The following is a 14,244-nucleotide window of genomic DNA, read 5'->3' on the forward strand; positions in this document are numbered from 1 at the left end:
ACACAAATCGCCTTCAACGGCCACTGTACTTCCTGGGTGCTTCCGTACCTGGAAGTAAAACTAGCTTAACCTGCCCCCTTCAAGTCACTTCGTCTTTAGCTGCACTGTGCCTTGTGTTGCTAACATTTTCTTCGTAGTGATAACCTATCTGGAGATAACGAAACATTTTTTATTTAGTCCAATGTTTATAAATCAGTGACAGTCCTGAAACTACCGAAGCCACAGCTGGACATTTGTAAACTGCGTTTACACTGCGTTTTAAAGCAACGTCAGCGGTCACTAACGCTGCACTGTACGCAGCTGTGTCAGTGAACGTCTACTGCTGAGTGGTAACGCATGTCTTCCTCCTGCTCTCTGTCAGCTTTCAGTGCTCCAAAAATGGATCAAGACAACAATTCAGAGGTTTGCAACACTTCCAATCATTGTGTTTGTGTGGGTCTGTGAGTGAAAGACTATACGTCGACTGGTGTTCTGCCAGATGCTCACACTGGACAGCGTGTTGGGTGTTTATTATGATGTAAAACACTTGTATTTATTCTGGTGCTAACGGTGCTATCTTTAATTTGCTTCTCAAACATTGCCATATGAATTTTCCCCAAGCAGGTACTTAAATATGTGCAATCAGTCTGTCTTTCTCAAACTGGCTAGACTTGGAAATAAATAATCTCTTAATCTAGTACAGATATAGCATACCCTGTGTTTTTAAATGGCTTGTTGTTTGCTGTTTTGACATCTAACAGGATGAGTCTGTCGGCCCATCGGAGAACCCTTCAGAAGATGAACTACCCTCTCTGCCTCCAGGACTCTGTAAGCTTTTTTAAATGACAGTGTGTGTGCTGTATTTCATCAGAAATATTTCATAATACCTGTTTTTTAAGTGTCTGTTTGCCACGTTATGTGTCTGTTTTGAATTCAATATCATATTAAACATGTTTTGGGTAGTTTATCAACCTGGCAGGGCATTTCAGCAGGCTTTTCGATATTTATTTCTAATTTAAATTGTGACACAATAATCAACATTTAATTACTATCTGTAACCCAATTGTGATTATGTGGAGTTAATCTACTCCATCAATAGCAGAGACACTGCTTATGTGAAAAGAACTGTGTGTATAGTGTAAATTACTATAACTTTAGCTTATGCACTTTAAAAGAGAAACCTTTTAAAATGTGTTTAAATATGAAAATATATTTTTCCTATAACAATATGGTAGTTATTGTAAGCCATCAAAACTATATTTGTCCCCTTGTATATTTCAGCTCCTTTTTAAAACTCTCTTTTATTTTGTCCAGCGGATGGTGAAGCAATGGAGCTGCTTTGGCAGCTGCGGTCCCAGCGCCGCCAGGCGTCCCCTGAGCTCCCAGAGACGGTTTCCATTCTAACGGCTCCGGACGGCAGCCTCCTCTACCTGGTGGGCACGGCCCACTTCAGCGACAGCAGCAAGCAGGATGTGGCTATGGTGAGCCAATGAGAATTTACAACCGGATTCGTTCTGTACGCGTTCCCGCTTACACCCTTTTAAAATGTGATAGACTATGAGTTATCAGTGAAACAATGGAGTAACTCTGAGAATGTGCTGTACAGTAGCGCCTGGGAGATGAGTCGGCCCAACTGTTAATACTGTAATTAGGTTGGCATTCTTCTCTTGCCAAGCATAAGTCTTGTTTTTTCCTCATTGATTTTCAGTTTTTACTTCCTCACTCACTGCTCATTTGCCATTTATTTCTCTTTCTTGCCTACTATGTCTCTGTTTCTTAATTTTGCATTTCCCTGCCTCCCAGACGATCCGCGCTGTGCAGCCAGACGTGGTGGTGGTGGAGCTGTGCCAGTACAGGGTGTCTATGCTAAAGATGGACGAGGCTACACTGCTGAGGGAAGCCAAAGACATAAATCTGGATAAGGTTCAGCAGGCCATCAAACAGGTCAGACTCAGAAAGATGGACTGACAGTACCAATGGCAATCGAGAAAGTACTGAATACTGTGGATAAGGATGTTGTTTAAAGTGACTCATTCAGGAACTCATTGTTAATGGTAAAATAAATGTCTCTGATGCACAAACAGTGTTAGAGCTTTTCATTTAGTTTCATTTAGTTTTTTCTTCTAGTTGTTTTAACTATGGTAATGTGTGCCCTGAAATCTGTGTATTTCAGAACTCATCTTTAAAGAATGACCTCTGAAGGCATAGCTGTTTTTCTGTGAATGTTTATTTTTGTCCTGTGTTTTTCAGAATGGGCTGATGTCCGGCCTCATGCAGATTCTCCTGCTTAAAGTTTCAGCTCACATCACAGAGCAACTGGGTATGGCTCCCGGAGGAGAGTTCAGAGAGGCCTTCAAAGAGGTAAAACATGCCCCAAAGATATGCATATCTAAAAAAGGTGGACAGTGGCTGTATATATTTTGTGTTTATTTTGTAATGTTTTATTCTTGAAGTTGTTCTTCCCTCACAGGCTGGACAGGTACCGTTCTGTAGATTTCACCTTGGCGACCGGCCGATCCCCGTGACGTTCAAGAGAGCCATCGCAGCTCTCAGTCTGTGGCAGAAAGCCCGTCTGGCATGGGGTCTTTGCTTTCTCTCTGACCCAATCAGGTAGCTTCATGTTTATTTTGTCGTACCACACCATTTTGTGAGACTTTCTTAATATCTATTACTCAATACTGCTGTCCAGGAGAGAATAGAGAAGTGCTGTATTTAGACGTCCTGAGATGATCGAGAGGGAGATGACCACTAAATAGTCAATGTTTTGCCCTGGAAGAAAATGCAGCTACAGCTAACTGACTTCTCGGTAGGATTAGGGAATGTGCGCCCACACATATCTTACAGAGTACATGCAACTCTGCCAATTCTTCCTCCTGCTGCCTATTCCTGTGAGATCTGACTGGAAGCTAGCTGCATAAACTGTTTGTGAATCCATCTTTCGAGATTTCTTGAGCTTGCTATATTCTCTGCCAGGCAAGGGAGACCCAACCAGAAAATATGCTTTGAAGTACAGTATGTTAAATTCACACAAATGTAAGCTGTCCAGTGTCCACCCATTGAGCCTCAGATTTGTTTTTCATTTCTAGACTGAAAACACAACAGGTTGGCCACGCTGTAAAAGGCTTCTCCAGTGCAGTTGATTGCATCATTTTGCAATAAAGTGCAATTGAAAATGACTTATTAATGCCTCTGAGTACTTTGACAAGTGCTATATAAATATCATGTAGTATTATTATTATTATTATTATTATTATTATTATTATTTTGCCTTTCAAGAGGTTTATTTCACCTTTTTTACATCTTGTATACAGACTTTTTAAAAGAAGGCATTAAAAAATGTTTTAAAAAATATTAAATTGAACATGATTTGGAAAGAATTCTGCAGACTTCATCTGACCCAATCCTTTGTGAATGTTTGCTCCTCATCCTTTACTCTCAACTGTTGTTATGTGTTTAGTAAAGAGGACGTGGAGAAGTGCAAACAGAAGGACCTGCTGGAGCAGACCATGTCAGAGATGATCGGAGAGTTTCCTGCTCTCCACCAAACCATCGTGGCCGAGCGAGACATCTACCTCACACACACACTCCGCCAGGCTACACGCTGTGTGGAGACCCCCAGTAATGCCCAGAGTGCGTATACACCTTTAAAAAACATCTTGTCTTTTTATTTCAAGTTTTTAGCTCCCTAATCCTGTTCTTTATGTTTTCACCTTGTGTACATTATGGTTTTATTCACATCATAAAATACTGCTATTCATTTTGGTTGTTTTACATATACATTGCTCACATTAGTCTTGAAAAATAAATGTAATTTTATTGTAATTCTTAAATAGTGCGTCATAATTGCGTAACTGTGCTTGATATAGATTTTCCTTAACAAGACGTGTCAACATACTGTGTAGTGTATCTTGTGAAATGTGTGTTTCTAAATAGTTGCGTAAACAGCCGACCGGTAATGACAGTGTAGTTTGAATGCTACAGACGCTGTTGACCAACATGCTGAGTCATATTGTCTATAAAGAGGGTGGAACTGTTAACTTTACTTAGCTTAAAAATAAATGTTGAAATTATGGTGAGACCACAGGAATTGATACTTTGTGAATAATCTAGGCAATGTTCCTCATTAATTAATGCATTGTCAAAAAAGGGCTGTATCCAGACATTCAGGGCATTTATACTGAAATGTATCCCTGGTGGATTTGATGAAACATTTCCCAGTTGTCAAATAACCTTTTGGTTTTGTCGAAGTTTAAAGAAGTGTTGATTTTCTATGTAACAAAATATATTATACTTCTTTTTCTTTTTTTTCACAGAAGTGCCTGCAGTGGTGGTGGGAGTCGTAGGGATGGGTCACGTTCCTGGCATCGAACGGAACTGGGAGAAGCAGCTCAACATAACTGAAATCATGAGGTGAGTGTGTTACATATCAGATGTAGACTGTAATAAAAACACTCACAGTTGCTGAATGTGTCCGTCTGTCTCCTCCTCAGTGTGGCGCCGCCCTCACGTTTCGGCTGGGTGCTGCGTACGGTCATAAAGGGCGTGGTGATGGGGATGCTGGGATATGCCTGCTACCGTGCTGGAGGGAGTCTGGGCCGAACCGTGCTGTCTTTACCTGCAGTCGAATCTTTACTGGAGACTATACGGCCACCCCCTCTTAGCCCACATGACCTTTGACCTATTAACAGTATGCGTTTTTCACCAATGGCCTTAAAAACAGGTGGTTGGGCTGGGGGAAAGGTTTCATCAGCCCACGATATGAACTAACAAGGACCTCAGTGGGTTAACACCCCCCACCTCGTATTGATGTCCCTGTACACGCAGCAGGGCTGTACTGCCAAAGAAACCATGACAGTACTCTTTGTTTTCTTTCATATTTTGTGCAGACCCCGCATTTTGTAAGGTTTCCAAAGGCCAATATTTCCCTCTGAATATATTTACTTTACATACATAGAGTTTTTATTTGAAACTTATCAACAGATATATCATCAGTCAGGTGCCCGGATTAGACATTTTCTCACACACACTTTTTATTTGTCTTATTCCTTCCAATTTCAAGTCCAGCACTTTATAAGAGATTGTTATGGTACATGAAGCATATGGAGAGGAAAAGAGTGTCAAATATCAAGTCAGTCAAAACGTTCCTTTTAATCATTAATATAATCTAAGACAGAAGCAGCAAGTGACCCTCATGGTGTGAGGTAAATGAAGAAAATCTCTAAATTGGATGGCTGACCATCATTTTCTTAAATATTTTTAAAATCCACCATTCTTTAAACACACATAACACACACTTGTTTCCCATGTGCACAGATAAGTGCCTCATGGTTCAGCACTAAGGGCTAAGGGTGTACTGAATGGACTGGCAAAAATGTGTTAAATGCAGCTTATAAAGACAACAACCACAGGTCAATGCAATTTTTCTAATATTCTGTCTTTATATAATTCTATATAAGGCCTATTTTATAAATACCGCTGCCCCAAATTGACTTTTGTTGTCTTGGCTTCAGATATGACACGTATGACTTTTACATGCATTAGGACCTGACGCAGGACAGGCATAAATGTGCCTCAGGATGAGCAACGCACTTGATAACATTTATATAATTGATTGTACCTCCAATATGAGGTATCCTCATGTGTTGGTTCTAACTGGCTCCATCGGTGAGTAATGGTTCATACTTGACACAAAAATATGCTTTTACAGAAGGACTTTTCTCAAATATTCCACGAGAATGTCATTCAGCACACCAGCTGTTTGTACTTTTTATGATATAATTATGCATTATGACTTGCCTGTGTGATTGTAAATTAGCAATGGGTATTGAGATGATAAAAGAAACACAAGTATTTTTGTTTCGCTCAAGGTGAGGACTGACCGTGATGATTTCTGAGTGGACATTTGTTACGGACATGTTTTGACTACTATGAAGGAAACGGACCGTTCAGATTGGTCAGAGTTGAGAGGTAAAGCCTTACACTGCTATCACTGCTGCCTTTGACCTTCAGATTGCCTCATCTGCTGAGGCTTTACAGTATATACAGTTTATACAGTATATACAGGTCCAACATTGACCTGTATCCATACAGAGCTGCTTATTGCATGTGTACAAATGAACTAAATGGCATGCCAGGAGCTTTGTTATGTAAGAAATGTCCCAATAAATCCAAGACGATATACTGTACATGGTTGCAGTGCAATAAACCAACATACATTTTTAAGGTATTTCCAATCTTAATGTTAAGTGATTTTATGTACAGTACTGGAATTGTTTAGATCCAGTGGACTAATATTAGACTTAAATTAAGTAGTGCCACAAACATTATTGGGACCTCCTCAAGTTAAGCTAACTCATATAAAAACCTGTCTTCCAATATATAAATCAAGTACTTTGCTCAAGTTAGAGAGGAGGATACCGGGAACAGATTATGTCATGCCTGTCGGTCCCTTGGCAGCATAAAACAGTCAAACTTAAACATATGTCTCTTCATCATTTCCAAAGGTTTAATTGCTTGAATTGTCAAGGGAAAACTGAATGCCAGACTTTTCTGTAAAACGTACTTCCCCGGATCCTAATGTGGTGTTGTCATCGTTAAACCAAACATTACAACATAACTTCTGCAATTAATTATTAAAGAATTTAAGTAAATATTCACTTTTTTTTAAAAACCCTGTTTCATGATGTTAGCCCCAAAGATTGTAATGAACTCAATGATTACGTTTCCTATGGACGAGTCATTTTGATGTATTAAAATAACATATACTGTACAGCTTTGTGGTGAAAATACATTTAAAAATGAGTTACTACACACAGACAAAGAAATGTCGCAAAGGTGAAACGAAGGTAGAGATTTAGTGGTTTCTGTTTTTGAATATAATAATCCATATACAATTATGATAGTAATCAGTTCAACAGCGCCATCATCTGGGTTATAATAGTAATTTGGTTTTAATTTCGGCAAAACATAGTTCCTTCTTTCCTGTTTCCGGACAAGTATTGATGTAACACAGTCCGATTACCAAACATCCGCTGTAGTTTATTGCAGCCAGCGCCGATTGCAGCTATTATGAAAGCCGGACAGGTGACCACCACTTCGTAACACTGCCAGTGAACATACCCAGACAGATGGCCTTGTTTGAATGGCTTATTTAGCTCCTCGGCTTGGACACTTTCGCATCTTTAAGCACAGTGTGTCCGCGTGCAGGCTGCTCGGCACGGCCGGGATGGCCGACATGGGTCTGGCGCTGAGTCGGTCCCCGCTGGAGAGGCTCGACTTCGACAACGTTGCGCTCAAGAAACTTCCCCTAGACTCATCCGAGGAGCCGGGGGTGCGGCAGGTGAATGGCGCGTGTTTCTCCCGGGTGAAGCCGCAGCCGGTGACCAAGCCTCGCTTCGTGGCGGTGTCTCACGAAGCTCTCGCACTGCTTGGGCTGAACGGAGAGGAGGTCATGACCGACCCGCTCGGGCCGGAGTACCTCAGCGGGTCAAGAGTCATGCCGGGCTCCGAGACCGCGGCTCACTGCTACTGCGGACACCAGTTCGGCCAGTTCGCCGGGCAGCTGGGCGACGGGGCGGCCATCTACCTGGGCGAGGTGAAGGTCCCTCCCGGCCAAGACTCCGACCTGCTCCGGGAAAACCCGAGCGGCCGATGGGAGATTCAGGTGAAAGGAGCTGGAAAGACTCCTTTTTCCAGGTAAACCGGGAGGTGTTACTGTGTCAGTTTGTGATGTGTTAGCAGAATAATTTTTCCTTTACCATTTTAATGAAATACAGCACAGATTACAAAAGAAAAATGCTGAGAGACTTTCCCTTTTTTCTGTACAAATAAAAAAATTCGACATCACCAAACAAGTTATTGGAAGCTAATTTACTTATAGGATTCTTGCTGGTCTGATATCCCTAGTTAATTTCACAAATATGACTAATTTAAGATTAGAGTGTGAGCTAAATATAATATAATCCTAATGAGTATATTGAAAATTGTCAAACGACCTATATTACTATCTGTATAATCAGGAACATTGTTTTTTTCTATGTCTTTTCTGTGCTCCATAGACAAGCTGACGGACGTAAGGTCCTGCGCTCCAGTATAAGAGAGTTCCTGTGCAGCGAGGTGATGTTCTTCCTGGGTGTCCCCACCACCAGAGCAGGCTCCGTAGTCACCTCTGACAGCAGGGTTGTACGAGATGTGTACTACAGCGGGAACCCTCGTAACGAGAGATGCTCTGTGGTCCTCCGCATTGCCCCCACCTTCCTCAGGTGAGGCCCTGTTGTCCCCCTTTCATCTATCATAGTTTCTTTAGATGCACACACCTGAGTTGTTTATTTAAAATGTGCGTTCTCTGAACAGGTTCGGATCCTTTGAGATCTTCAAGCAGGCCGATGAATCTACGGGTCGTCAGGGCCCCAGCTATGGACGTCATGAGATCCGAAGTCAGATGATGGATTATGTCATTGAGATGTTTTACCCTGAGATCCAGCGGAATCACCCAGATAGGGTGGAGAGGAACGTGGCTTTCTTCAGAGAGGTCAGGGCACACTCTCTCAACTGACAGCATACCCATTCCAGTCAGGAAACTGGCACTTGAATAAAGAATGAAATGTTTCCAAAGGTTTAATCAAATCAGCAGGCTGCCAGCTTCACGTTACAGTTTGGAGCCAAGAACGCTTGGATCCTCTTATCCTGTTAAGCTGCTGTGGGTGGTTCAATAACAGAATCTGCTGAGTCACTGTGACCTATGAGATTAGGACAATAACAAGGCATTAAACTCTGGATGACATTTTCCTTATTTAATTAGTAATGAATCACATCATGCATACTTCCCAGCGGATGTATTCAGATGGTTCTGGATATTCTGTTCACCCCTCTTATGTTAGATGACTCTCTCCTCCCTGTTTGCAGGTGATGCTTCGCACGGCTCGACTCGTGGCTCAGTGGCAGTGTGTGGGTTTCTGCCATGGAGTCCTGAACACGGACAACATGAGCATCCTGGGACTCACGCTGGACTACGGTCCATATGGATTCATGGACAGGTTAGACATTTGCGAGTTGTTTTATCCAATTAGTCAAATTATGTTGGTCCTGAATGGTTATTTAATATTTGAGTCAAAGGACCTGTTTATCTTTTCTGCGACAACCTATTTTAGCATATATATACAGTCCCCTCCAAAACTATTGGAACCGTTTTGGACATAAAGGAGTTGGCCTCGCTGTTCCAATATTTTTGGAGAGGACTGTAGAAGTAGTTTGGAATCAGGACATCATAATACACATATTTCTGGATGTTTACAGTCTAATTATAAAACTCTACTTTCCTTTTCTTCTCAGGTTTGATCCAAATTTCATTTGCAACGCTTCTGACAACTCCGGCCGATACTCCTACCAGGCGCAGCCGGCTATCTGCAGGTGGAACCTGGTGAAGCTGGCGGAGGCTCTCGCTCCAGAGCTGCCACCGGACCGGGCTGAGGAAGTTGTGGATGAGTACCTCGATCTGTACAACGGCTTCTACCTGGAGACCATGAGGAAGAAGCTGGGCTTATTGAAGAAGGACGAGCCAGAGGATGAGATCCTGATCACAGAGCTGCTGCAGACCATGCACAACACAGGTGGGATATTAGTGGATAATCACTATATATCTGCTAGTAGGGCTGCCACGATATCACATTTTTCTGCGCATTTACTTTGACCAAAAGAATGAAGAATAACCATATATCTACAGAAAGAAACCCTCAAAATACTTGTGTAGACAGGGGAGGAAACAGTCATTTGATTGTGGATTTAAGAGGCACTAGATTAGTTTCATCATATAATATATGTTTTATTGATATTACATTACATTCCATTTAGCTGACGCTTTTATCCAAAGCGACTTACAATAAGTGCATTCGACCAAGAAGATACAAACTTGAAGAAAATAGAATCATATAAGTACATTAGGTTTCATAGAGCCAACACATTTTAAGTGCTACTCAACTGGCTTTAGATAAGCCAGTCCTTTATTATTATTATGTAAGTGCTTAGTTATATAAGTGCTTAGTTAGTATCGAAGTGCTTTTTTTGGTGCTTTTTTTTCATTGCATTGCTCGAAGTGGAGTCGAAAGAGATGAGTTTTCAGTGGTATGATACAAATATTTAATTTCCAAATATAACTGTTATCTTAACAACCGCTTTATTGCTACAAGCTAATTACACAGTAATAGTCAGATGAGAGAGCTTTCTTTATTTTAGAGGCAAACGGTTTGAGGATATAATGTATACACACATTGCTGTAATGAAACATATTCCATCAATCACTTGAATCGCTTTTCTGTCCCCGTGCTGCAGGAGCTGACTTCACCAACACCTTCCGTAGCTTGAGTCAGATGTCCTGTCCCACTGAGGGTGAAGAGGAAGAGGAGCTGGTGAGGAAGGCCACAGAGCTCCTGCTGCAGCAGTGCGCCTCCTTAGAGGAGCTCAAGGCTGCCAACAAACCCACTATGGATACACGGTGAGCATGACATATTTTACAACCACACTCTGTGTTGGCGATATCGTTACATTACAGAATGGAAGTAAAACGCAGCTGAGATTTTAAGGGTGATTAGTAATAAAATGTAATATTTATTTATCTTTTAATTAATCACCATCATTTTCTGGTAACTGGTCATTAAAATAATGCATTTAACATTGTTAATTAAAATATGAATGACTAAAAGGTAGATAATGGAAAAAATAAGTTTGATTTTACATTTTGCAGTACCAATGTGCCTCACTAGGTTGCGCCCTGAGGCTCACCACTTTGCCGGCATCAGTGGTTCACATTAATGTGTGGAAGGCTCTTAATTATGCCTGGTATTATTAGCCGCCATTAAGGGAACATTGTAAACATCAGATTTAGATAAATTAGTTCAACTTTTAATCTGATTTCCTGCCTTACCAAATCTTTATTTTATGCATGTTGGTCTCGTCAGTGAAATAATCGTGTCTTTGTTCAGCTCACCTTGTTGCCTCAGATTATGTTTCTAACCACAGTTAAAACCTTGATTTGTGTGCTGGCTGCACCGCTCCTTTACTTTCTCCAACAGGCCAATAAAGATTCTAACCGTTGTGATTTCTGCCTGTTGTTGACAGTGAGCTGGCCATGCTGCTCTCCATGGCTCAGAGCAACCCAGCGCTGTTCCAGATGATCTCAGACAGGGCGACAATTGCGAGGCAGTTGGAGATACTCAGCAAACTGAAAGACCTGATGGAGACCAGCCAGGAAGAGCTGCAAAGCAAACATGCGGAGGACTGGAGCGGCTGGATCACACGCTATAGGTGAGGGGGAACATTACTACGCAGAGAGAGGGGGGAAAGGCGAGGTATGTGAAGGAAATGATGAGTAAGAACAACAGCTGGCATGTGAAACAAGGAGTAGAAGGTGGAGGAAGAGGATAAGAGATTTGTTGGTGGGTGGATGGTGATGGGTGGAAGTGTGACTGATAGGGGGGGGGGCGGACAGACAGAAAGAAAGAAGAGGAAACGGGCTGTTGAGTCCGACATGGCTCCACCCTCTGACTGTTATGTTATCACCCCCTCAGGAAGCGTCTGGCGCGGGAGCTGGAGGGCCAGAGCGATGTGAGGGCGCTGCAAGAGGAGAGGGTGAGGGTGATGGACAGCACCAACCCTCGCGTGGTGCTCAGGAACTACATCGCCCAGAATGCAATTGAGGCTGCTGAAAATGGAGACTTCTCTGAGGTCAGGCTTAGATCCGCTGTGATGCTTTTGACCTTTTGGTTGAAAAACTTGAAAACCTGAATGTCAAATTAACTTATCTTTGTTTAAGTTTAAATTAAATTAGAGTTTAGAATAACTATGTTACTGGAAAAAACGTTTTTATACAGGACCTCCATTTTTGCATTGCTAGTAGTTTCAGGGTAGCAAAGCAAAGATTACAATACATTTAAGGAGATGTTCAAAAACATAAAAACATCGGTGGCACTGGACACAAAAAGCTCTTTGGTGGGAAAGAAGAAAGTTCCAGGACACTATTCTTTCATATAGTAAAACATTTTTTTGTAGACGACTATTAAGTTATTAATGCTTTGTGAACAGCCTGGAGAAGGTTGCTCCTGCTGCTACATATTGGTTGTTAACACAGCTCAATGATAGCATGAATAAATATGAAATAGCCATATGAATGACCTTTTACTACCATTTTGTCATAAGAGTGGCTTGGGGCTTTCTTCTTTTTGACACTTAAAGGGATAGTTTGGTTGTTTTTAATTGATTTTGTATGAGGTACTTAAACAGATTCAATATATTACCTAGATTAGCTTTAAGACCTTTGGATGTGAGCATCAGAAACCTTTTTTCACCAGCTAAAAAAAGCTCACCAAAATAATCTGTAAAGTTTACGCTATATTTAGCACTGCTTTACCTTGCTGTCAGACAGCTACTTCTGATGAGGAAATAAAGCAATTGTATTAATCTATGCTGAAAGCCACTAATCCCTTTGTTCTGCAAAGTAAAATGGGTTGCTTTGACAAGAGTATAGATGGATACAACAGCTTCAGTTCCCCTTCAGAAACATGGATTCTAAAGTTGTCTCCAGGCAAGATAAAGCAGTATAAATATTCTAAATATAGTGTAAACTGATAAAGATTGTTTTAGGTGGATCAAATACATGTTGCTGCTTCCCCTGACCACAGCAGCAACAGTCCAATATGGTCAGCTTTTGTGTGTTCACCAAGCATGTTGACCGCCATCTAACTTGACTACCTAATTTGACCCTACTCACAAACATTCAGACTATCCCTTTTTAAAGGGGACCTATCATGCTAAATGCACTTTTTTATGTCTTTTATAAATAAATATGTGTCCCCAGTATTTTGAGCAAAACACTTCATAGACATGTTTTTTATATATTTCTACATATCTGAGACCTATGCTATTGCCTAAAAATAGCATGATAGGTGATCTTTAAGTTACCCTCAGTTCCTCTGCTCCCTTTAGTGTTTCACTTTCAGGGTGTTCACCTGCTCTCACTTCCTCTCTGTGCTACAGGTCCAGCGGGTCCTCAAAGTTCTGCAGAAGCCTTTCTCTTCACAGCCCGGGCTGGAGAGTCCTGCCTGGGTGGGCCAAGGCCAGACCACCGACCAGGGGGAGCGGGATGAAGAAGAAGAAGAGGAGGAGGAGCAGCAGCAGCAGCAGCAGCAGCAGCAGCAGCAGCAGCAGCAGCAGCAGCAGCAGCAGGAGGCGGCGGCGGCGGCGGTATCTTCATCAACAGCCAGAACTCCTGTTCCCTACGACAGCAAGCCCCCAACCTGGGCCAATGAAATCTGTGTCACATGATCTTCGTAATAACTTCCTTGATTGTTTCCTGCCTAAAACATTGAGAGAGGTATAAGGCGTTTTAAATATGTTTATGTCTGTACAACTCTTTATTACTTGGGCAGGCAGCGTCTTGGAAGTTAGCATGAGGCGCGACACCCCATAGGTTACCCAACTCTTACAAGGCAGACAGGGAGTGAGATTAATTGGTGCACAAAAGCAAATACAAATATGATATATGCTTAGGTTATATGAAAAGCTTGTCTCTGTAACTGAAGATTGCAGGACAATGGATTTAAAGTCCTTCTTATGATTGGCTTTAACATCAAAAGTAATCTAATATAAGAAATTTGGTTCGAAGAGTGTTTTTGCTGATTCCCTTGAATGCAAGACGCATTAATGGTGGCAAAAACATGAATGGCACAAAATAATAATAGTTTGAAAATGCATCAAAATGCATTTTTGAAGAAAAACTGTGACTACACTAAGAAACCAATCAGATCGTTCCCTGCCTGCTTGGGATTTGTTTAGGTATTAATGACGACTCGGGCATCAAGTCCTTCAGTGACCTGTCTGACTCTGAAAAACTGCGGGGTGTCACCTCAAAAGAAACCAAAAAACAACATGTGTGTGTGAGAGAGAGAGAGAGATATGATGATTTTAGGAATGTATTTGGGTGAATGGTTATGATCATACAAGCCGCAGTTGATAAACATGCACAATATTCTCCTGTTGTAGAAACATTTGCCTTTTCCATTGTCACAGCACCACTTTATAACCTAGAGACGACTGTCGAGCAAAGTAGAAATCGGGTTTTGAAAATAAAACGTTCTAAGGTGAAGTTTATTGCAGTATGTGGCATAAATGTGACCCTAATTCATGAATTTGTTTTAACCGTGATGCCTCAGCACTAATAATAGTTTGCCATATCTGAAAGAGGGTCATTGTGTTAGTTTGTCAATAAAAATGATT

At 41.5% G+C, this 14,244-nt stretch overlaps 2 protein-coding genes across 2 annotated transcripts; both read left to right on the plus strand.

Moving 5' to 3' along the window:
- The first annotated feature begins 20 nt into the window (after nt 1-20).
- Nucleotides 21-6,164, plus strand: trabd (TraB domain containing). Its single transcript, XM_079684730.1, has 9 exons — nt 21-402; nt 741-807; nt 1,294-1,460; nt 1,783-1,923; nt 2,230-2,340; nt 2,450-2,589; nt 3,437-3,609; nt 4,293-4,389; nt 4,470-6,164. Exons 1-9 carry the CDS (start codon nt 337-339, stop codon nt 4,654-4,656), a joined length of 1,149 nt encoding a protein of 382 aa, XP_079540856.1. The 5' UTR covers nt 21-336; the 3' UTR covers nt 4,657-6,164.
- Nucleotides 6,165-6,751: 587 nt separating this feature from the next.
- Nucleotides 6,752-14,113, plus strand: selenoo1 (selenoprotein O1). Its single transcript, XM_079684729.1, has 9 exons — nt 6,752-7,674; nt 8,037-8,240; nt 8,332-8,509; nt 8,884-9,014; nt 9,310-9,587; nt 10,306-10,468; nt 11,092-11,277; nt 11,541-11,697; nt 13,006-14,113. The coding sequence occupies exons 1-9, from the start codon at nt 7,121-7,123 to the stop codon at nt 13,291-13,293; spliced, it is 2,139 nt and encodes a 712-aa protein (XP_079540855.1). The 5' UTR covers nt 6,752-7,120; the 3' UTR covers nt 13,294-14,113.
- Nucleotides 14,114-14,244: the final 131 nt, after the last annotated feature.

This window comes from Notothenia rossii, assembly GCF_949606895.1.
Source record: "Notothenia rossii genome assembly, chromosome: 5".
Lineage (NCBI taxonomy): Eukaryota > Metazoa > Chordata > Actinopteri > Perciformes > Nototheniidae > Notothenia > Notothenia rossii.